At 36.4% G+C, this 23,677-nt stretch overlaps 1 protein-coding gene across 1 annotated transcript; it reads left to right on the forward strand.

Moving 5' to 3' along the window:
- Positions 1–30: 30 nt before the first annotated feature.
- SEM1 (SEM1 26S proteasome subunit) lies at positions 31–22,534 on the forward strand. The gene is made up of 3 exons (XM_020869829.2): positions 31–226; positions 17,823–17,916; positions 22,340–22,534. Exons 1-3 carry the CDS (start codon positions 151–153, stop codon positions 22,380–22,382), a joined length of 213 nt encoding a protein of 70 aa, XP_020725488.2. The 5' UTR covers positions 31–150; the 3' UTR covers positions 22,383–22,534.
- Positions 22,535–23,677: the final 1,143 nt, after the last annotated feature.

A 23,677-nucleotide genomic window follows, 5' to 3' on the forward strand; every position in this document is an offset into this window, starting at 1 on the left:
CTCGCGCTAACCGGTTGCTCTTCTCCCCTATCTCTATGGTAGAGTCAGCATAGAGGCGGCAACTGCAACGGCGGAGCCTGCTGCGGTGAGCAAGAACGAGGGTTCGAACTCTCTTACTCGCCTGAGAGCTTTTGGGTTCGTGGGGTCACGATGTCAGAGAAAAAGCAGCCGGTAGACTTGGGTCTCCTGGAGGAGGACGACGAGTTCGAGGAGTTCCCTGCGGAAGGTAGGCCGCGGCCCCTGGACCTCGTGGACCGTGACTCAGGCCTCCGAGTGGAGGCGGTGCGAGAGAAGGGCCCGGCTGGGGGCCGCCGGTGGGAAGTGAGGGCCGTGCTGTTGGGACTCGAGGCCCTGCTCGCTCGACCGGTCACGGCTGGCTTCGGGTCGGAGTGTCTCGGTGGGATTCACCTCAGCAGTGAGGCTAAATGCTCTGTTTCCTCACTGGGAGTAACCACGGTGGTTCCCCAACCCAAATCCGGGGTGGTGTGTCCTATTACGCTTCAGCTCGGTTACCCGCCGCCTCGTTCGTATCTACATAATCTCTTTTCCCTTTATTTATTGTTGTCGTTATTTTATTATTTGTTTTAGCAGTCTTCCTTTGCCTTGAACCGTTCCAGAGTTAAATTGTTCCTAGTTAGACCAGTGCTGCTTGCTTTCAGGATTTCACACATGAAGAATGGGAGGATCAGGTGTTGATGCTTAATACCCGTTATTGCCTTTCCCTTGTTCCTCATTCATTTTTGATCACTTAAAGTTTTAGGATTTATAAAACCCTAAGACGTGTGCATTTTTGTTAGCTTCTAGGTTGCCAAGAGGAACTTGAGTTATGTCATTGTAGGTAATAGCAAATAGGTAACAGTGACTGGTTGCTTGTCTTGAGTCTTTTGCTTATATTAACTTAATTCATCTTCACAAGTCTAGTAAGTAGGAACTGGTATTAACATTTTTCAGATAAACAAACAGAAGCTTAGAAAAGTTAAGAAACTTACCCAGTGTTGCATAACTGGCTCGAAAAAATGGACAGCTGGTTCAGTTGACACAAGCACTCTTTAACTCTTTAGCGGTAGAGCTTCTGTTTGTTAGATCGTTTGCCAGTTAGATTTCCAAAATTAATTGGTTTTTACGGACTAATTGTTATGCATAGGATAAATATTTGTCTCCTAATGAAAGGAGTGGCCTTTCTGAAAGTGGTAGAGAATTGGGGTTGATGGTGAACAAATCTGTTACATTAAACAGTTATTGCATCACCACAATCTTCCTAAGACTCCTACTGTACATAAAACCACATCGCTGTAACATTTGTTATTTTTATTTAGTGTATTCTGTTTAGTGGAAGAAGACATTAGAGCACATACTACACAAATTCATAAACTAACTCAAAAGTACATTTATTTTCAGTTCTGGGATTCATTTTGTATTGTTTTTTGTTTTGGTAGTGGATTATATTTTCTTGATCTCACTTTCAAGTTGGTTCATAATCCTCAACTGTGAGCTGCCTAGTAGAAAATTGGCTTATTGAGATTAGTATCTGCTTATAGCTCAAACTTAATATTTGATATAGTTAGCATTTATTCATTGTTTATCAGATACAAGATACAATATTAGGCACTTTATCTGCTTTTATACTCTAATTTTCATAACTCTAAGGAAACTGAGGCTCAGAGATTGTAAAAGCGTGTCATTAAGTGGTTGTCAGGATCTGAATCTGGGTCCCCAACCCAAGCAAAGTTCAGCCTAAATCCCTAACGTTTAGCAAAGTGCCTGGGACATGGTAGATGGTCAGTAAATGCTTGTTGAATGAATGAACCTGTTTTTAAGATAAGTACTTGAGAATTGACTGATTAAAAAGTATGGTGGCTCAGATGGTAAAGCATCTCCCGCATGGGAGACCTAGGTTCGATCCCTGGGTTGGGAAGATCCCCTGGAGAAGGAAATGGAAACCCACTCCAGTACTCTTGCCTGGAAAATTCCATGGACAGAGGAGCCTGGTGGGCTACAGTCTCTGGGGTTGCAAAGAGTCAGACGGGACTGAGCGACTTCTCTTTCACTTCAAAGATAATTGTGTACCTGATGATACATTTGATGTTTCAGCAACTTTCATCAGTTTTTGCAGAATATGTTATTCTTGTACTAATTTTATTTTGTCAGCATCAATTTATCCAAAATATTGGTAGTTACATCATATGTTAAAAAAATCTTATTGAAGTTAAAAGGGAAAGCAAAGAATATTTTTCCCTCTGGACAGACTGGTTTTCTTTCTCAACTGATTTGTTAGCATAAGTAACTCAACCATTTATTGGTCACCTTACAGAAAATTTATCATCTTCAGGTTTGAATATGTGGAACTTAATTCATTCAGGAAACTTTCTGTTTAGAATGAGAAATAACATTTGCATGTTCATATTTTTTATGTTCTCCAGCTTATAATTCAAACAGGTAAAGTCAGAGAAGTACTGTTCAAAGCAGTACTTTGAAACTGGCCCGTTTTTAATCTTTCAGTATTTCAGTTTTCAGATCAGCTACTAGTGCCCTGAGTTATTTTTCAAGCTGTTTCCCTTCTTTGGAGATTCTTTTCCTTGTGATTGTATTTATGGTAAATATGCCATTGATAAACTTGCTAGCAGATAATGCTTAAAATTGCCTATAATCATCTGGTTGGTTTATAAGAGGTCTTACTTTCAATGGCCTGTTGGGTTCTATGCTCCAGAAAGTGGATGATGTCCATTATCTAGGGTAGCTTTCAGTTAAGAGCCCGTTTCATGAAAGCCATTGCTGAAATTGTGTATCTTTTGTTTGACTAAAAGATTGTAGGTCTTTTGAGGGTATTGTTGCTTCATCTCATTCTGGATAAGAATGTGTTTGGTAGGGTGTCAATTCAGTCATAAGGAAAGGGAACTTCTGTTTTAGAAAGTAAACTAAAATAATGTGTTTTCATGGAGACTTCATTGTTTCTTCTGAATAGGTCGTCTTCAGAGCGAGATGTAACATGTAGAGTGATTTTCTGAAGGTGCAAGGGAACAAATGCTCCTTTTTATAATTTAGAATGAAAATAAAAATTATCAAATCAGATCTAATTAAACTTAAAAGCTTCTGCAGCAAAGGAAACCATAAACTAAACAAAAAGATTACAGATGAGGAGAAAATATCTACAAATGAAGGGACACACAAGGGGTTACTCTCCAGACTATTTTAAACTTTAAAACTGTGGATCTGTATTACATTGTTAGTCTTCACGATTCTGATTGGTGGATATGTAATCTGGTCATACAGAGAAGGCAGTGGCAACCCACTCCAGTGTTCTTGCCTGGAGAATTCCAGGGACGGAGGAACCTGGTGGGCTGCCGTCTATGGGGTCGCACAGAGTCGGACACAACTGAAGTGACTTAGCAGCAGCAATCTGGTCATAAACAGGAACTGTTAAAAATCAAGTTTAGGATCTTCATGAATTCTGCAGCTTCTTGACTATATAAACTGCTTGAGTATAGGCTTTATTGGAAGACTTTCCACATTTTGAGAATGATCATGATAGTTTTGGAGGCTTGGAATGGTTAGAATTTTAGAACTGGAAAGCAACTTAAAGTCAAGAGAAGCTCTAGCACTTGTCAAGATCTTATAGCTAGGTTAGTAGTAGCAGGGTGGCGCCTAAAATTGAACTACTCTGTAATATATTTGAAATTTTAAAGAATTTTGCAAATCAGACATATGTTGAAAAGCTATTAAAATATTTTCATTAATCTCATTTCTCTTACAGTGAGAAGTGGGTGTGAATAAAAATGGGAAGAACAAGTGAGCTTTTAAGTTCTTTTATTCACTTCTTCCTGTGCCAGAATTGAGAGATTTTTCCCCCCTTTTTTGAGGGGAAAGAATATTTAAAATGAACCTGATTTTGCCTTCAGAAGCAATGATGTTTACAAGAAATTACTGTTACACTTAGTAGTCTGTACCTTTTCTGTAAAGCCAGTGGGACTGCTGTGCTAGCTGAAGCAGACTGTGTGCTAAGTCGATTCAGTTGTGTCCGACTCTGTGTGACCATATGGACTGTAGCCTGCCAGGCTCCTCTGTCCGTGGGATTTACCAGGCAAGAATACTGAAGTGGGTTACCATCTCCTCCTTCAGGGGATCTTCCCAACCTAGGGATTGAGCATGCGTCTGATGGTTCCCTAATGCTAGTATTAAGCACCTGCTATGCATAGTCCTGCACAAGGAGGAGTTGTCCTATGAAAAATGTCACTGAGAAATATTTATGTGAACATTGGATACCAACTGAGCTAAATCCTCAACAAGAAGGCTCCTTAAAATCATAAATGTTGAAAGTAGATACAGCTAATACCATGCCAGATACTATACTAGTCAGTTTACCTAGAACCAGAGGGGCTTTTGTATAGTGGACATGTAAATTAAATCACGTTTAAATTTGTTGCATGATAGTAGCAAGAAACATAGAATTTATGTTAACTAAAATCTTTTAAGAAAAAAGAGAAATAATAGTGAGGGACTTCCCTGGTGGTCTAGTGGCTAAGACAGCTCCCAGTGCAGGGGGTGCGGGTTCCATCACTGGTCAGGAAACTAGATCCTGCATGCCACAACCAAGAGTTCCCATGCTGCAACTAAAGATTACACATGCCACAACTAAGGTCCGGCGTAGCCAAATTAATAATAATAATAATAATAATAAAAAGAGTGGGCCATGCCTCAGTCTTATATATATCTTAAAAATAATAAATATAATACATGCTAAAGTACATATGTGATTTCTGTTCACGGTAATCATGTGCAAGAAGAAAGTTTTTGAGCCCCAGGATGGAATCTGGGATCAGACTTATGTTCAGAATACACCATTCATCAACTTTTAACTTGTCAACGCATAGTAGTTACTTAAATTCTTTAAAATATTTTTGCAGCAGAATATATAGGATGATTATATAAGTAGCTGTTTATTTAAAAGTTAAACCTATAAAAAGGTATAAATTTAAAAGTGAAAGCACTGTTTCTCCTGCTTTCCCCCAAAACAATTCCCATGCTTCAGTATAACCAGTTAAACAGTTCTTTTAGTATCCTTCCAGAATTTATATATGCGATATATGTGTGTGTTTGTGTGTTTCCTCACGAAGGACAGTATTGTGTATACTGTTTTTCTACTTGCTTTTACGTTACATATCTTAGACATGTGTCACATTAATATAAACATCCATCTCATGCTTTTTAATAGTTGTGTTCTACTAGTCCATTGTATGCACATCAAATAATCTATAAATATCTATTGATATCTGGTGGTTTTAGGTTTTTTGTTTGCTTGTTTTTATGCTTTGTTTTTTTCTGTTACAGAATATATTGAAGTGAATATTCTTATATCTTTGCTTTTGTTCTTATTTGTAAGATAAATTCTTAGAAGTTGTCAAATCAAAATTCATTTTTAATTTTTAAATATAATTTTTATTTAAAAAAATTACAGACTTATAGAATAATTGAAAGTATAGTACAAACATCTCCCCCTGCCCCAGCTACTTCAGAGTAAGTTGCCAACCTGATGTTCATCACCTCTACATATTTTAATGTGTATGTCCTACAAAGACATAACCTCAGTACAATATACAAAATCGGAAATTAACACACAGATGTATAACTATCATAAAGTCCACAGGTACCTTTCAGGTTTTTTCAGTTGTTATAACAATATTTTAATTAAGATCCTGGGTTACATTCAGTTGTCTCTTCTGCGTGCCTCTTGTCTTCTTCAGTCTACAGCAGGTGTCTGTCTGACTTTCATGATTTTGATACTTTTGAAGATTATAGGCAAGTTATAGTATGCTTCTCAACTTAGATTGGGCTCATATTTCTATATGATTAGATTTAGGTTCTACATCTTTTATGTGCTTGTATAAAACCATGGGTTCAGATAGATATCTTTAGTTTACAGTTCAACACCATAGGGCTTATTCTAGTTTATTCCCTTTCCACATTTGTAACTCTCTTCCCCAGTAGTGAGCAGCCTGGCTCCTGTTATCATAAATGTCTATTGAGTGATTGTCCTTCCTAACCAATGTTTGTTGCCCTCTCCACCCCACAGATCCCCGCGTTATCTCCCTTGGGCTTGAACATTTTTATGCTAGGCCACTGTCACCTCTCCTCCTCCTAGTCTTAGATGGTTTCGTCACTCTGTCTTGGCTATGACACGGCAACCACACAACACTGCCCTTCCACAGGGGTGCACTCCTGGCTCTGCTTGAGCCAGACACCTTCTCAAAACCAGCTACCTTTTGAATTTTGACATAGTCTCAAGTTGCCTTTTGCAAGTGCCAGTTGCTCAGTCATTTCTGACTCTTTGCAAACCCCCGTGGACTGTAGCCCACCAGGTTCCTCTGTCCATGGGATTCTCCAGGCAAGAAGACTGGAGTGGGTTGCCATTTCCTTCTCCAACTATAATTCACCTTTTCCCTCAGAAGGTTACCTACACTCCATACTAAACATTTTAGCCTTTACAAACCCGAGGGATGAAAATGGAATTGAATCATTTTGATTTGGATTTATTTCTTTGAGTGACATTGACCATTGCATTTTTTCTTGAATTGTTAACCTTCTTAATCCTCAGTTCCTTCATGTAATTTATGGATAATAATTATAGAGTCATGTAAAGCTTATATGATTGTATCAGTCTGTTTGAGCTGCCATAACAAAATACTGTAGATTGAGTGACTTAAACAATAATAATTTATTTTTTTGCAATTTGGATTGTGGAAGTCTGAGATTAAGTGTTAACCTATTCAATACCTGGCGAGGGTTCTCCTCCTGGCTTGCGGATTGTTGCCTTCCCACCATATCCTTACAGGGTAAAGAGAAAGAGAGCTATCTGGATTCTCTTCTTCTAACAACACTAATTTCATTATGAGGATTCTACTCTCATGATTTCATACTACCCTCATTACCTTCTAAAGTGCACATCTCCAAATACCATCACAGTGAGAGTGATTGGGGCTTCAGCATATAAATTTCACGGTTGGAGGATGCAAGCATTCAGTCCAGAAGAGTGATATATTTTATGTACAGCATAGTTTGGCATGAAGTTGGCATTCAATGAACATTAGTCCCCCCTTTTTTCCCTCCCTCCTAATCTTCTTAAGGATTTGGATTTTTGCATGTTTGGTATTTATTTAATTTGAACCATTTTTGACAAATATTTTATAATTTTCAGTTCAGTTCAGTCACTCAGTCGTGTCTGACTCTTTGTGACCCCATGAATTGCAGCACGCCAGGCCTCCCTGTCTATCACCAACTCCCAGAATTTACTCAAACTCATGTCCATCGAGTTGGTGATGCCATCCAACCATCTCATCCTCTGTCATCCCCTTCTCCTCCTGCCCCCAATCCCTCCCAGCATCAGGGTCTTTTCCAATGAGTCAACTCTTTGCATGATTTTGTAATTTTAGATGTATCGAAAATTAAGCTTGTTGAGCTTGTGGGTTATTTGATTATTTTTTAGTATTAAAAACTTATAAATTAAAAAAATTGTCAAAAGTTTTTCCAAAAATATTTTAAAAAATAGTTGGTTATTTACATAAAATATGAAGAGATATACTGGCACACATTGTTTTAAGAATGTGTACAAGTGTACAGGAGATATAAAGAAACACAGTGGAATGAAAAACCCCCAGTCAGATACTAGTGCTTGCCAGAACTTTGTGAGAGGTGTGACTCAGGATATTAAACAGTAAAACTACTTGGAAAAACTATTTGCTGATATTTAACTTACTGGAATGAAGAAGCTTTAAGCAGTTGTGATTTAAATGGTGTTCAGCATTACGTAGTAATGTTTTTAAGCATAATCCATTGAAAGATGTGCTGAACAGTGAAAATGAGGGGAAAAGAGAAGTTTCAGAAACTATACTTACACTCTTCTGAAGTATTAAAAATTCACCAAATACTTTTTTCCCCCAATTTTCTGTTCAATTTTTGATGTAATGCTTGGTAGAAATGGTATTATCTTTATTCTGGATCCAGTTTCTCTTTTTTAGCTCCATCACCCCTTAAGTTTCCTTGCAGTGGTTAGCACGTAATAAATTATTAATTGGATATATGTTTGTAGAGTGCTTCCTATAAATCTGGCGCTGAAAGGTGCAGAATGAGAATGATTCTAGCTGCCATTTATCAGTACAAAGTGCTTTAGATAGTTTTATGTAATCCTCAGCAGCCTAATGACAGTTTTATAATTGGGGTTCAGCAAAAAAACCCAAGGACAAAGTTAACTAGAAGCTGCATTGAGTCAAATTTGACTCTTTAAGTAGAATTTGTCTTTGAATTTAGTGATATAAATGTCAGTGGAGATACGGATCAGTAAGTTTTCATGCCAGGCTTGCGCTTTTTAGTATTTTGCAGGTGCTTATCCTGTGGGGAGGGCTCCAAGCCTTTCTCTCCCCACCCCCAATTAAACCAGAACACCTTTGCTTTTGACTGTGTTTGTCTCTTGGGTTTCTGGGTAAGATTTTGCTTGGTTTCCTTCCAGTGGAAGGGGAGTTACTGGTGGTGTGGGGATTAAGCCATTGATAGTGAAGTGCAGCAGCAGTTTAAAAGAAGGGGAAATTATTTCCAGTTGTGTACCATGTGAGGCAGCAGCATTTGAACAGAGCTTTCAAAATGTAGAAATGTAGGGAAAGGATTTCCAGAAAAAAAGGGGAGGAGTAAATAGTTGGAGGTAGAAAATCAGTGTGTATCTGTGTTTTATTTGACTGTGAAGTTGTTGCGCATGCAGGTAGTTTGGGGCCTAATCGTGGAAAGCTTTAAGCCACATGACCAGTTTGGACCTGATCCTTTTGTAAATGAGAAGGGGGGAGGATTGTTTGTTTGATATGTGTTAAGTTTCCTTAGGCAATAGGCAATTTAGGAAAAATTAACCCAGCAGAATTAATTTGAAAGGATAGAAAGAAAGAGTCAGGGAAGCTAATTAGCAAATTGTTCAAATAGCTTAGTTAGGACTGTTGCTGCTGCTAAGTCGCTTCAGTCCTGTCCAACTCTGTGCGACCCCATGGACTGCAGCCCACCAGGCTCCTTTGTCCTTGGGACTTTCCAGGCGAGAGCACTGGAGTGGGTGCCATTGCCTAGGACTAAGGGCCTGTAATAGGTTGTTATTAGGAAAGAATGATGCAGAAAGAGCAAGGAAGCTTTGGCAACTAGTGTGGGAATAGGAAAAAATCAGGGATTGTGATTTTGCACTTCCATGACTAGTGGAAGACCAATGGTGGAAAAGATAAGAATAGTTAATGACTTTGGGGAATTTTATAGAATTAAAGAGAACTAAAGAACTAATCAACAAAGAGGACCAAAGTCAGCGTGTTTGTAGTGGGATCTGATACACACACACACACACACACACACACACAAACGCACACACAACATATATTGTTGTTTTTCAGTCGCTCAGTTATGTCTGATGCTTTGTGACCTCATGAACGGCAGCATGCCAGGCTTCCCTGTCCTTCACTGTCTCCCAGTGTTTGCTCAAACTCATGTCCATTGAGTTGGTCATGCCATCCAACCATCTCATCCCCTGTTGCCTGCTTCTCTTCCTGCCCTCAATCTTGCCCAGTATCAGGGTCTTTTCCAGTGAATTGGCTCTTCGCATCAGGTTGCCAAAGTATTGGAGCTTTGGCATCAGTCCTTCCAATGAATATTCAGGGTTGATTTCTTTTAGGATTGACTGATTTGAACTCCTTGCTACCCGAGGGACGCTCAAGAGTCTTCTGCAGCTCCATAGTTCAAAAGCATCAGTTCTTCGGTATTTAGCCTTCTTTATGGTCTAACTCGCACATCCATATATGACCACTGAAAAAACCATAGCTCTGACTATACATACCATTGTTGGCAAAGTGATGTCTGCTTTTCAGTATACTGTCTAGGCTTGTTGCAGTCACAGTCCACAATCATTTTGGAGCCCAAGAAAATAGTCTGTCACTGTTTTCATTTTTTCCCCATGTATTTGCCATGAAGTGATAGGACTAGATGCCATGACCTTAGTTTTTTGAATGTTGAATTTTAAGCCAGATATGTCTAATTTTAATGAAAGGAATTATTTTTGAACTTCCTTTTTTAAAAAATGTCAGAAAAATTACAGATGATTATATAAGTCATCTTGGGCCTCTGTTTCAGACTCTGAACCACAAACAACTGAAAGTTCACCAGTAGTCTGGTAGCAACATCGTTTAAGACTTGCTTTTGGTTGTTTGCTCTGAAGTTCTTCACTGACATTTTTGATCCTTGTTGGAGAAAATTTAGGTATAGTACAATGGTGCTATGCTCTCTGTGATTTCCTAGCCACTGGGTATGTAGATGTTTTTTGTATCATGATAACCTACAGAAATGAAATTTTATAAAAAAAAGTTTGATATATTTTATACAACTTAAGCAGGAACATGTGTAAATTTATCTCAGAATGACTAGATATAGTGTGGCTTTATTATCATATTTATGACTGTAATGATGCTATTTGCAACTGTTGCTGTTTCACCTATGGTGGTGAATGTATAATTTAAAACTTTTTTACCTTCCCTTTGTTTCTTTTATAAAATTTGTCTTCTTGTAATGTTCTGTATATACATGCACATTTTTTATTTGAAGGAACTTTGTTGGAGATTAGTTTGTTTATATTCAAAGTAGTTTTACTGTTAAGGAATGAATGAAGCTTGATGCTCCTGAAAATCTCTGTAAAATAGAACATTAGCAACTCTATTTGTTATAAATAGAATTTCCTCTTTACTTTTCTCCAAAGTGGTATACTTCATACTTTCAAGAAATTTCAGAATGTATGTTGGAGAGTGGGGATCAGAATGTATGTTGGAGAGTTCGGAGAGTAAATACTTTTAAAAAACATTGAGAGAAAAACTTTTTCATACTTAAATGTCAAAGTGATACTTAGATGAAGTATTGGGATCTTTGATAACTCTGATTTTTGAAATATAAAGCTAGTCAAAGATACAATTCTCACTGGCAACTGTGAACAAAGCCAAATTTGGGGCAAAGTCTCAAATAATTTAGGATTGCTAGAAACTTATGTATTAGGCATCTGTTATTGGTTATTTCCAATTCTGACTTCTTAAAATATGGTAATTTTTTACCAGTACACATCTGGAGGTCTGCACACTGAAGTAAACACAGCTGTGGTTATTTAAATGATTAATCACAATCTTGGCAGTGCATTTAGTGCTGAAGATACAGTGTGTACTTTATAGTCATCTGCATATTGAAGGAAGGCATTAGACATAAATCAGGTATCCTTGTTTGATTTTTATTATTTTGCCCTTTTTAAAAAAAAAAGTGTTTCTGAGTTTAATACTTTAAAAGTAATTATGATGGCATGGTTATCAATGTAGTGTTAAAATGGAAAAGTAAACACAGTTCAGAGATGTTTTGCAGGAGAAGTCTGCCAAATTCAGAGATTAATCAATCACATTTTTATGTTGCATACTCATTTAATTGCATTTACATATATTGTAGTTTATATATATTGTAACATGTATAGTTTGGAGGACTTGTAAGAGTTGGAAATAAATTTGGGGATATTATACCCTATTTAAACTTTTTATGTAATATAGTTCATTCAGTACATTCCTAGATAATAAAATCTTTCTTTACAGTTTTCGTTTAAAATAGGTTATAGATTCTCGTGTCTTTGTGTTATCCCTAGTGTCATAATTATGAAGTGCTATATAATAATACCTAAGAAATATAGAGCTATTGTCATGAATCTTTTTTGTGTATGTGTTCTACCTAAAATTTTGCAGTGCTGTTTTTTCTCCATTCGTGAGCCATCTTCTTTTTCTTGAGACTTTATCTCTGCTTTCTTTCTTTTCCTTTTCTTGCCGTTAAAGCTACATGAAAGGGTTGTTAACAGAGAAAGAGATGTGTGACTCTTACGCTAAACGATCATCAGAATTCAGCTTGATAAAGTGAAAATTGTGCTAGTCTTAAATTTTAGGAAGACCCTGTTCAGGGACTTCCCTGGAGGTCCAGTGTCCAGGCCTCCACGCTTCCACTGAGAGAGTTGGTTTGATCCCTGGTCAGGAAACAGATTCCTGCATGCTGCAGTGAGCCTCTCCCCCCAGAAAGATAGTGTTCACGCTAGTATTTCCCATATTATTAATACGTGAAAGAGTTAAGAATTGGACTTCCTACAGAATAAGTTATTGAATCTTTTATGTTTCTTATCTGAAGCAATAAGGTACAAATTAACAGGGTTTTTTTTTAGTCTCTTAAGGTTAAAAGAATTAAAGCCAACTGGAAGATATTTTAATGACACAAGTAATAACAGTATTAAAATCAGTGTTTTATTTTTTATTTATTTTTGGCCACATCTCACAGCTTGTGGAATCCTAGTTCCCCAACCAGGGATTGAACGCAGGCCTTTGGCAGTGAAAGCATGGAGTCCTAACCACTGGACTTTCAGGGAATTCCCTGAAACCAACATTTTAAATCGGGTCATAATTAGATTAAAAGTTCCTATGGGCCCTCTATTTTAATTGATCTCAAAAGGGTAGGCTTACAAGATTAAGAGAGCAATGTGAAATAAATGTTATTTTATATTTCTGGCCTGAATCTTTTGATGTATAATCATTTCCTTAAAATTTTAGGAAGCTGGTTAGTTAGAAGTGGTTCAGGCTGATGTGAGGTTTGGTGTCTTAGAACCTTAAAGTTCAGTTGTGACTTAAGCTATGTCATCTCTTTTAATCAAGATCATGTATCGTATTCTAATTACTGTATTTATCAAATTAATCAAATCATAATATACTCAAATTATTTTTTGGAACATTAAACTCTTAGATATCTTTATAAAGATTCTTTAAAAATATTAGTAAAATAGATGCTTCTTTTGACAATTCCTATTTCTAGGCTTAACTCAAATATGTTTAAAGTCTGGAAGTTGAGGTCATGAAATAATGTTAGAAAAAAAGTTAATAAATACTTTTTTGTAAAATAGTCTTCTTTCTCTCTCTCTCTTCTTTTTTTTTTTTTTGGTTAGTGGTAATGGTGGTGATTTCCAAAGAGGGGTATGCTATATAGTGATCTCTACGGCTTTCTCTGTTTCCAAAATTCTGAAATTTTAAATAATCTTCAGTCACTTTATAAAAACTTGAGGTATAAAGCCAAACTTTGCTACATTGATTTAATGAAGTGATTTTGTATGAATTTTTTATACTGGAAGGTGTTAGTGTAATTAAATCAAGAAACAAAAAAATCCTAAGCCGTCCATTAATATTATTAGATAGCTCAGAGCTATAGGTTATAGGAAGACTGGAGGGGATGAGGACAAATAACATTTTATAGTCATTATTCACTTACGATGAAAGGGATTTTGGTGTTTTTTAGTTGCCGAGTCATGTACAACTCTTCATGACCCCATAGACTACAGCATGCCAGGCTTCCCTGTCCATCACCAACTCCTGGAGTTTACCCAAACCCATATCCATCGAGTAGGTGATGCCATCCAACCATCTCATCCTCTGTTGTCCCCTTCTCCTCCTGCCTTCAATCTTTACCAGCATCAGGGTCTTTTCCACTGAGTCAGTTCTTCACATCAGGTGGCCAAATTATTGGAGATTCAGCTTCAGCATCAGTCCTTCCAATGAATATTCAGGGTTGATTTCTTTAGAATTGACTGGTTTGAACTCTTTGCAGTCCAGGGGACTCTTTAAGAATCTTCTCTAGCGCCACAGTTCAAAAGCATCAATACTTCGGCAGTCTGCCTTCTTTATGGTCCAGCTCTCACATCCGTACATGACTACTGGAAAGACCATAGCCTTGACTAGATGGACCTTTGTTGGCAAAGTGATGTCTTTGCTCTTTAACACTTGTCTAGGTTTGTCATAAAAGTGATAATGGATTGCGTTTTTCCATTATAAGTTCAACATGCAAGAATTTGAATTTCTGTGATTTGAAGTGCCTTATTGAATTTTAGTTAAAAGATAAAATCATGAGGTTGATTTTTAGTGATTTAGTATTAGAGAAATATATCTACTCTTTGAGCTCCTTTTTAATTTAAAATTTGATCTCAGGCTGCAACCCATACCATCTTAATGTTTCTGTTGTATACTTAATGCTGCAATTTCTGTCCCCTTTATTTTTGTCTTAAAACAGCTCCCTTCTTTTTGAGATTTCTTTGCTCTTAGAAGAACAAAAAGAAAATTTGTATATAAGAATTTAGAGAGTAAACAGTTTATTATTGATTGCAATGACAATATGAGAGTAACAGTATTCTTTTATCCCTATACCTAACGATTAACTCTTGACTTAATGAAGTCAGTTTGCTTGTTTATGAATATTCAGAAATGTTATTTTTTAATCTTTAACCTTGGAAATAGATATCCTTTTTTTTTTTTTTTTTTGGCCAAACTGTGGCTCCCAGGACTTTGTTCTCTGACAGAGGATGGAATCTCTGCCCTCTACAGTGGAAGTACGGAGTCGTAACCACTGAACCTCCTGGGAAGTCCCTCGATACACTATTTTTTTTCCAAATTTGGTTGCATTAGCTTTCTGATTGCTCTTCCTTAGATTGAAGGAAATCCTGAGTGTGATTTTCTTTTCTCTAACTTCTTAATCTGTACTCACTATAAACTGTAGGTGGATTCATAAATAGAATAAAAACTTTCAATTTGAAAGGTACTTCTGTAAGGAAGGAGAACATGTAAGGGTATCTCTATCTAGCCCAGTCAACTTAATTTTGAGATGTAGTTAATATTTAGTATTGTTAAGTATTACTGTTGTTAAAGACCTCAGAATAGTAAATAGGATTTGAATTTAGATCATTAAAAATACTTCCTCTTTGAGAATAATAATACTGGAATATACAAAAATATTTATGCAGATAAAAATCAGTATTTTCGATTATTGAAAGCTTACTAATGAATGCCTTATTCACTACCCTATACAGAGGACTGAAACACAAGTGAGCACACACATTGCCATTGCCAATACATTTGCCTAAGTTTCCTAGGAACCTGAAATAAATTGCCTGAGAGAAACTTCCATCTTTTCAGGCATTGATATCTTAAAGAAATTTCCCACATGATGTCTCTTCAGGGAGCACTCAGAGAGATGATCATGTATTCTTACAGTAAATACAGTTGAGAATTTTACATGACTCATTCACAATACATGATATTGTTGATCTCTTCTGTCTTGAAATTTATACTCTTGATTCCACTCAAACCACCCACTGCCCTGAGATTGACCACTCAGAGGAAGAGAACTTGAGAAACGTAGTTCCATTTACCCAACATTTTTTTGAGTGCCTACTCTGAGCTTTCCTGGTGGCTCAGATGATAAAGAATCTGTCTGCAATAAAAGGAAACTTGGGTTCAATCCCTGGGTCAGGAAGGTCCCCTAGAAAAGGGATTGGCAACCCACTCTAGTATTCTTACCTGCAAAATCCCAGGAGCCTGGTGGGCTACAGTCCATGGGGTCACAGAGAGTCCAACATGACTGAGCAGCTAACACACTATGTGCCCAGTACTCAGCTCTAGATATTAGAGTTCCAAATTTAACAAAATACGCTTCCTACCTGAATATTTTAAATAGTTGCTTATGGAAATAGTGGTGGTCATTTTGGGCATCAGTGAAAGGTAAGTTTAGAGTAAGGAGGACAGAAAAAGACCACTAATAATTCATGATAGTAGTTACTTACTAGAACCATAGCTAAGAACATTCTGATCTTAAAAAAAAAATCAATAAGAAAAGGAATGAGTTAGGCTTTTTGTGTAAAGCACATACAGATTTTAAGCTATTCAGCAATGGTTCATATTGGTATTATATTTATCATGTACCTAACAAAATATTTTAAATGCCATATGTCAACATCATGAAAATACTTTCATGATGAACAGAAGAAAATACTTCCATTTACCTGAACCAGAAACTTGGGAGGCATCTTAGCTATCTTTTCTCCTTCAACTCTCAGAATTATTCATTAAGTCCTTTTCATTTCAGCTCAAAAATCTACTTAGTCTCCCCCTCCCTATTATTGCTGCCATTATGTTAAATTAAAAGAGATTATTCCCTTCATGAACTATTGAAAAGTGTTACTTGGTTGTGTCCAACTCTTTGTGGCCTCATGGACTGTAGCCCACCTGTGCATATGCACAACAGGTATTGTGTAGCTTAAGAATATAGAGATAAATAAAAGTTTTTACTCTTAAGGAGCTCAGATACTCTGGATATAGACATATAAACTGAGAATTAGGGTTGTACAGAATGTAGGTGTTGTGATAGAGATATACGTGAAAGAGGAGACCTTATCTCTGAAGGAAGAGAAGAGAGGGGATTAGGAAGGCTTCCAGAGGTGATATCCAGACTGGTTTTTTAAAAGCTGTTTTTCTCAGATTTTGAGACTTTTAACCCTGTAGAAGTTTTCGAGGGCACAAAAAGGGGTTGTATAATGGGTGAAGGGATCAAAAGGTACACATTTGCAGTTATAAAAATAAGTGATGGGAATGTCATGTATAGCATGGTGACTGTAGTTAGTGATACTCTGTGGCATGTTGAAAGTTGCTAGGAGAGTAGATCTTAAAAGTCTTCATCACAAGAAAAAAAAATGGTATGTATGCTGGTGATGGATTTTATTTTATTTTTTTTTCCATTTATTTTTATTAGTTGGAGGCTAATTACTTTACATCATTGCAGTGGTTTTTGTCATACATTGAAATGAATTAGCCATGGATTTACATGTATTCCCCATGGTGATGGATTTTAATTTGACTCATTGTGGTGATCATTTCTCAGTGTATACAAATATCAAATAATGTATACTAATACCTACTGTTACGTGTCAATTACAGTGTTATATGTCAGTTATACCTCAAAAAAAGGTCAGCAAACATCCACATTTCACCAGTTAACATTTTGTCATATTTACTTTGTTTCTATCAAAGTATGATATACATACTTATATGTGTAGAATACTTTGTATTCTATGCAAAGTATGAGAAGCATTTGCAAGTAAACGCAACAAAATGACACTTGGTTCTTACATATTTCAGCATGCATGTCTTGAAGAATAAGAACATTCTCTAAGACAATTTTACAACCATGTTTAAGAAAGTATTAAATTCTGCTTTTTATTATTTGTGTATGAGTTATCTTTTAAAAAAATAATTTTATTTCTTTTTTGCTTTGCTAGTTCTTTGATATTGCATGCCCTTTTCTCTAGCTGTGGTGAGCAGGCTTGTCATAGCGGTGGATTTTCTTTTGTGGAACATGCTGGGGTGTGCAGGCTTCAGTAGCTGCAGCTCTTGGGCTCCAGAACACAGGCGCAGTAGTTGTGGCACGCTGGCTTAGCTGCCCTGTGGTATCTGGGCTCTTCCCAGACCAGGGATTAAACTCACGTCTCCATTGGTGCTGGCTCACCACTGAGCCACCAGAGAAGCCCTGAGTTATCTTTTTTTTTTTTTTTTTTTTTAAGCAGTTTTGAATTCCAGGCTGATATATTCCTGCTGCTCAACTTACTTTAGTGTTATTGGCTCTGTGTTTTGAAAGACTGTGTAATAAACCTTATAAAAATAAGCTCAAGGAAAAATCAACAGTAAAATATCCTCCTGAAGTTATAATAAATTTTCATGGCAAATAGAATTTTTTGTATTAACTACTATTTCAGATTATCTGCAAATTCAAAAATTGAGAAGACAAGATAGCATCAATTGAAATTTAAAGAGGAAGATTGCTGTTTCTCATAAATATGGTTTTAGATGTTTTGAATTGAGAGATTCTTAAGTAGCAAGCTTTCTAAAGCTTTTGTCTTTATGGAAATAAAATATGAGAAATACTTAGCATCTGTTTCTGTTTTTTAGACTGGGCTGGTTTAGATGAAGATGAAGATGCACACGTCTGGGAGGATAATTGGGATGATGATAATGTAGAGGATGACTTCTCCAATCAGTTAAGGTAAGTTTTAAGTCAAAATTTATATCACTTAGTATTGTAAGTATGGAATTTGTAACTTATATATGACAATTGACCTTTGAAATATTTTTGAATTATGAAAAGTAAGATACATTGCCTTCATCTCTTGTGTTTCTAAACATGAATTCTTTGGGAATTGCATAGAACTTTTGTTCTTTCTAGTCTCTTTATAAAAGTAGTTAAATAGGAGCATATTTATCTTTTTATCCTTGTGGGTTTAATTCTGTCACTGTTAATTTTTTACCAATATTGAACAACTCAGCAGAAATTAGAATCATGAAGTACTCAGACCCAATGTATTATTGATACTCAAAATGGGATGGAGATCGAGGTATTGGGAACGTACTTTTTCTTATTCATGTGCAGTTTAGTTCAGTAGCTCAGTTGTGTCTGACTCTTTGTGACCCCATGGACTGTAGCACACCAGGTCTCCCTGTCCATCACCAACTCCCGGAGTTTACTCAGACTTGTGTCCATTGAGTCAGTGATGCCATCCAACCATCTCATCTTCTGTCAGCCCCTTCTCCTCCCACCCTCAATCTTTCCCAGCATCAGGTTCTTTTCAAGTGAGTCAGTTCTTCACATCAGGTAGCCAAAGTATTGGAGTTTCAACTTCAACATCAGTCCTTGCAATGAACACCCATGACTGATTTCCTTTAGAATGGACTGGTTGGATCTCCTTTCAGTTCAAGGAACTCTCAAGAGTCTTCTCCAACACCACAGTTCAAAAGCATCAATTCTTCGGCACTCAGCTTTCTTTATAGTCCAACTCTCACATCCATACATGACCACTGGAAAAACCATAGCCTTGACTAGACAGACCTTTGTTAGCAAAGTAATGTCTGCTTTTCAATATGCTGTCTAGGTTGGTCATAACTTTCCTTCCAAGGAGCAAGCATCTTTTAATTTCATGGCTGCAATCACTATCTGCAGTGATTATGGAGCCCCCCAAAATAAAGTCAGCCACTGTTTCCACTATTTCCCTATCTATTTGCCATGAAGTGATGGGACCGGATGCCATGATCTTAGTCTTCTGAATGTTGAGCTTTTAAGCCAACTTTTTCACTCTCCTCTTTCACTTTCATCAAGAGGCTCTTTAGATCTTCACTTGCTGCCATAAGCATGGTGTCATCTGCATATCTGAGATTATTGGTATTTCTCCTGGCAGTCTTGATTCCAGCTTGTGCTTCATCCAGCCCAGCGTTTCTCATGATGTATTCTGCATATAAATTAAATAAGCAGAGTGACAATATACAGCCTTGAGGTACTCCTTTTCCTATTTGGAACCAGTCTGTTGTTCCATGTCCAGTTCTAACTTGCTTCCCAACCTGTGTACAAGTTTCTCAAGAGGTAGGTCAGGTAGTCTGAAATTCCCATCTGTTTCAGAATTTTCCACAGTTTATTGTGATCCACACAGTCAAAGGCTTTGGCATAGTCTATAAAGCAGAAATAGATGTTTTTTTCTGGAACTCTCTTGCTTTTTCGATGATCCAGCAGATGTGGTAATTTGATCTCTGGTTCCTCTGCCTTTTCTAAAACCACCTTGAACATCTGGAAGTTCACGGTTCATGTATTGCTGAAGCCGAGCTTGGAGAATTTTGAGCATTACTTTGCTGGTGTGTGAGATGAGTGCAATTGTGCAGTAGTATGAGCATTCTTTGGCATTGCCTTTCTTTGGGATTGGAATGAAAAGTGACCTTTTGCAGTCCTGTGGCCACTGCTGAGTTTTCCAAATTTGCTGGCATATTGAGTGCAGCACTTTCACAGCATCATCTTTTAGGATTTGACATAGCTCAACTGGAATTCCATCACCTCCACTAGCTTTGTTGGTAGTGATGCTTCCTAAGGCCCACTTGACTTCACATTCCAGGATGTCTGGCCCTAGGTGAGTGATCACACCATTGTGATCATCTAGGTCGTGAAGATCTTTTTTGTACAGTTCTTCTGTGTATTCTTGCCACCTCTCTTAATATCTTCTGCTTCTGTTAGGTCCATACCATTTCTGCCCTTTATTGTGCCCATCTTTCCATGAAATGTTCCCTTGGTATCTCTAATTTTCTTGAAGAGATCTCGTCTTCCTATTCCATTGTTTTCCTCTATTTCTTGCATTGATCACTGAGGAAGGCTTTCTTATCTCTCCTTGCTTTTCTTTGGAACTATGCATTCAAATGGGTATATCTTCCCTTTTCTCCTTTGCTTTTCACTTCTCTTTTCACAGCTATTTGTAAGGCCTCCTCAGACAGCCATTTTGCTTTTCTGTATTTCTTTTTCTTGGGGATGGTCTTGATCCCTGTCTCCTGTACAGTGTCATGAACCTCTGCCCATAGTTCATCAGGCACTCTGTCTATCAGATCTAGTCCCTTGAATCTATTTCTCACTTCCATTGTATAATCATAAGGGATTTGATTTAGGTCATACCTTAATGGTTTAGTGGTTTTCCCTACTTTCTTCAATTTAAGTCTGAATTTGGCAATAAGGAGTTCATGATCTGAGCCACAGTCAGCTCCTGGTCTTGTTTTTGCTGACTGTATAGAGCTTCTTCATCTTTGGCTGCAAAGAATATAATCAGTCTGATTACACAGGTCATCTGGTGATATCTGTGTGTAGAGAGTTTATAAGTATAATTGGGCTCCACCTCCTGTCATGAAGGAAAAGAGACACACAAAGCTGAATGAATTTGGTGACTTACTACCTAAATCTTAGATTGAATCTTGGGTGTTTTTTTCCTTGTTGTAGTTGTAAAATAAGGGAGAATAAATAATCTACATTGATTTTGTTAAATGGCAGTGGAAGCTATTGTTTAAGAAATTACATCTATTTTAAATAGGAAGCATGCGGAGGACAGTTTTTATAATCTTCAATTTCCTGGGGTGTGGGAGAATGCAAACATTTTAGTTAAATTTAGCAAAGGAAGGGATAGAATCAGAAACTTGTGCTGATCTCTTGACTCCTAATCCAGTGTTTTACCACCAGCCCATATCATCCTCTACACCTGAGCAGAAGACAAAGATGATTCATATGAATAAGCTCTGGCTTTAATATTATTCGTGGACTTTAGGTCAGTATTTATATTATAAATATCTAAAAATTTTAAGGAAGTGAAAGAGTTTGGGGGAAATGAATAATATATATCATTCCTACCATGTATTTTTTTTCTACCATGTAATTTCTGCATTGCATTTATATTAGATAGTGTGATAGTGTCTAAGCCAAATTATGCTTAAGAACAAATGTCTTTTTCTCTTAGATATAATGATATAGGTGGTGTATATTAATCATACTTAACATTTGTACAGTGTTTTATAAATTGGCCCCCACATAATTTTATTGTGAACTTTTATAAAATCTAACTTGTGGCAGATCAGTTCCTGGTGATACTTGGAATGGTAGTTTAAATAACTCAAATTGATTACAGGACTAAAAATCTTTTTGTGCAAATGTTTATACAGTGCAGATCAGCAAGACTGAAATATTAGGTTGAAAAAATTACTTAAACTTGTAAAAAGTATCTTTTAAAAGTGTTTGTACCAATACACGTTTTTGGAATTTCATCCATATTTAAAGTTAGGAAAGGGAAAGGAGATGGTGGGCCAGATGGAGTGAGTAGCATGGAAACATATGCCGTATGTAAAAAGATGGCCAGTGGAAATGTCCTGTTTGACTTGGGCAGCTCAGACCAGCACTCTGTGACATGCTGGGGGGGCGGGAGGTGGGAGGGAGCAAGAGGAAAGGGGCATATGTATACCTGTGGCCAGTTTCTATTGATGTATGCCAGACACGAACTCAATATTGTAAAGCAATTATCCTTCAGTTAATAATAAGTTTAAAAAAGTGAAGTCTTATTTAATACTTTATATTACTGTATTTATTTTGCCTACTTATAGTTAATACAGAATAATTCTCACACACCCTTAAATTTGATTAATAACTTTTTGTTAGGGTGATACATATGTCAGTATGAAAAGTAATCTCTTTTTTCTTTATGTATAAATAACAGTATGATTATAAAAATACCTGAAAGTTTGGTAGCAGTTTCTAATGTTCTTAGCCATATGGTTAATGATACTTAAAATTTATGCTTAAATATTTATTATGAACAGAATAATTATACAGTATTTGGAGAATATCACTGATTCCCTCACATTTCTTCCATAAATAGATTTATCAGAAAAATAAGGAATATAAAAATAGGTTTACTAATGAGAAAACAAAGTTTTATTGTCATTATGTTGATACACATCCAGTTTCCTTCTTAGGGACTAAAGTAAAACTGTTTGGTAGCATTTTAAATTGATGTTTAGGCTGTTAGCTCATTTATTTATTAATTGTGTTATTTCTAAAAATCATCTTGTTTCTTTATCACAAAGAATGCCTAGTGATGTTGTTCTTTTGTCTTTCTTTATAGAGCTGAACTAGAGAAACATGGTTATAAGATGGAGACCTCATAGCATCCAGAAGTGTTGAAGCAACTTAAACCTGAACTGTTCACTAAATTCTAGAACAGAGAGCCCAGGATGGAATACTTAAAAATGTTTATTTCATTACCTGTTTTGATTTATTTTTGTTTTTGTAACACAAAAAAATAAATGCTTTGATCTAATTTTGGTTTGGTTCGGAAGTCTTCATTTTTTGACTCTAATCATTAATTTTCTCATTGTGCTTTTTCCAGAGCTTTATTATAGACAGCAAAATTTTCTCGTAATGATTTTCTTTTTTAATGAATTCTTTTTTTTAATGTTAACTGAGGCTCTAAGAGGTTAAGTGATTTTGAGGCTAGAATTCATCTGATTGCCAGTTCAGTACTTCTCTTAAACCACATAGATTAAATGTTGGTCTTATTTATAAGTTACTTCTTTTAAGTTACATTTAACCTTAATTTCATCTATATTTTGAAAGCTTAGGCATTTACTGACATTTCTAAGGTGACCCCTTCATAACCTGTGTTTTTAAAATATTAGTTATTTTAAATTGCTGTAATTAGTTTCTGAGCCATTAATAATAATAATAATAGTTGATAATATTATTAGTACTTAACATCCAGAGTGGTTTGACCACAGTTCTAAGAATGATGTCTCTGTCAAAACTGAGGAAGTGGACTCAAGATATTTTGTTAACATATACACAATCTTTTTTTTTTTCCATATACACTTTCTTATATACCATGTAACAGATTCAGTTAGTACAATTAAATTTCTGCACAGTGGTTACTGTTGCCACATCTGCTTTTGTGAATGGGGAGGTTTAATTTGGTAAAGGATTCTTATAACATTCAGAATGGAGCTAATAAATATAGCTTTTATTAGGAATATTTTCAAATTTTAATGTGTTACTTGTTTACAAGTAGAATCAGTGGTACTCTTGAGTATCTGAAATTTATCATGAGGTAGTATTGACATGAAAAAGAGGGTTGGGCACTTCAAATAGCATTTGAGGTGTGCCTTGAAATTATTTTGGGCATAGATAATTCTTCTAAGACAAGCATGCCTCTGCTTTGTCTACTAGATGAAACTACTAGATGAACAGATGGAATAAAAATAAGAACTTCGGAAATTATTTTTTTAAATGATTTTTTTAATCATATAATGAAGCACAGGCAGCCATACTAATGTAGCTTGTGAAGAAATACGATGTACGTTTTCTCAGTATTATGATCAGTGATTACAAGGGCATCATTAGACTCCATGTCACCCTGACAGTGTCAAATTAGTACACAGAGGGATGGCCATCCCCTGTGCCTTGAATT

Source organism: Odocoileus virginianus, chromosome 1 (assembly GCF_023699985.2).
Source record: "Odocoileus virginianus isolate 20LAN1187 ecotype Illinois chromosome 1, Ovbor_1.2, whole genome shotgun sequence".
In the NCBI taxonomy this organism is placed as follows: domain Eukaryota; kingdom Metazoa; phylum Chordata; class Mammalia; order Artiodactyla; family Cervidae; genus Odocoileus; species Odocoileus virginianus.

What these genes read in the sequence shown, in the direction of transcription:
- SEM1 (XM_020869829.2), top strand. Translation starts at nt 151, where the DNA reads ATGTCAGAGAAAAAGCAGCCGGTAGACTTGGGTCTCCTGGAGGAGGAC. An exon ending in CGAGGAGTTCCCTGCGGAAG is followed by an intron (nt 227 to 17,822) that starts GTAGGCCGCGGC and finishes TCTGTTTTTTAG; the next exon opens with ACTGGGCTGGTTTAGATGAA. An exon ending in GACTTCTCCAATCAGTTAAG is followed by an intron (nt 17,917 to 22,339) that starts GTAAGTTTTAAG and finishes CTTTCTTTATAG; the next exon opens with AGCTGAACTAGAGAAACATG.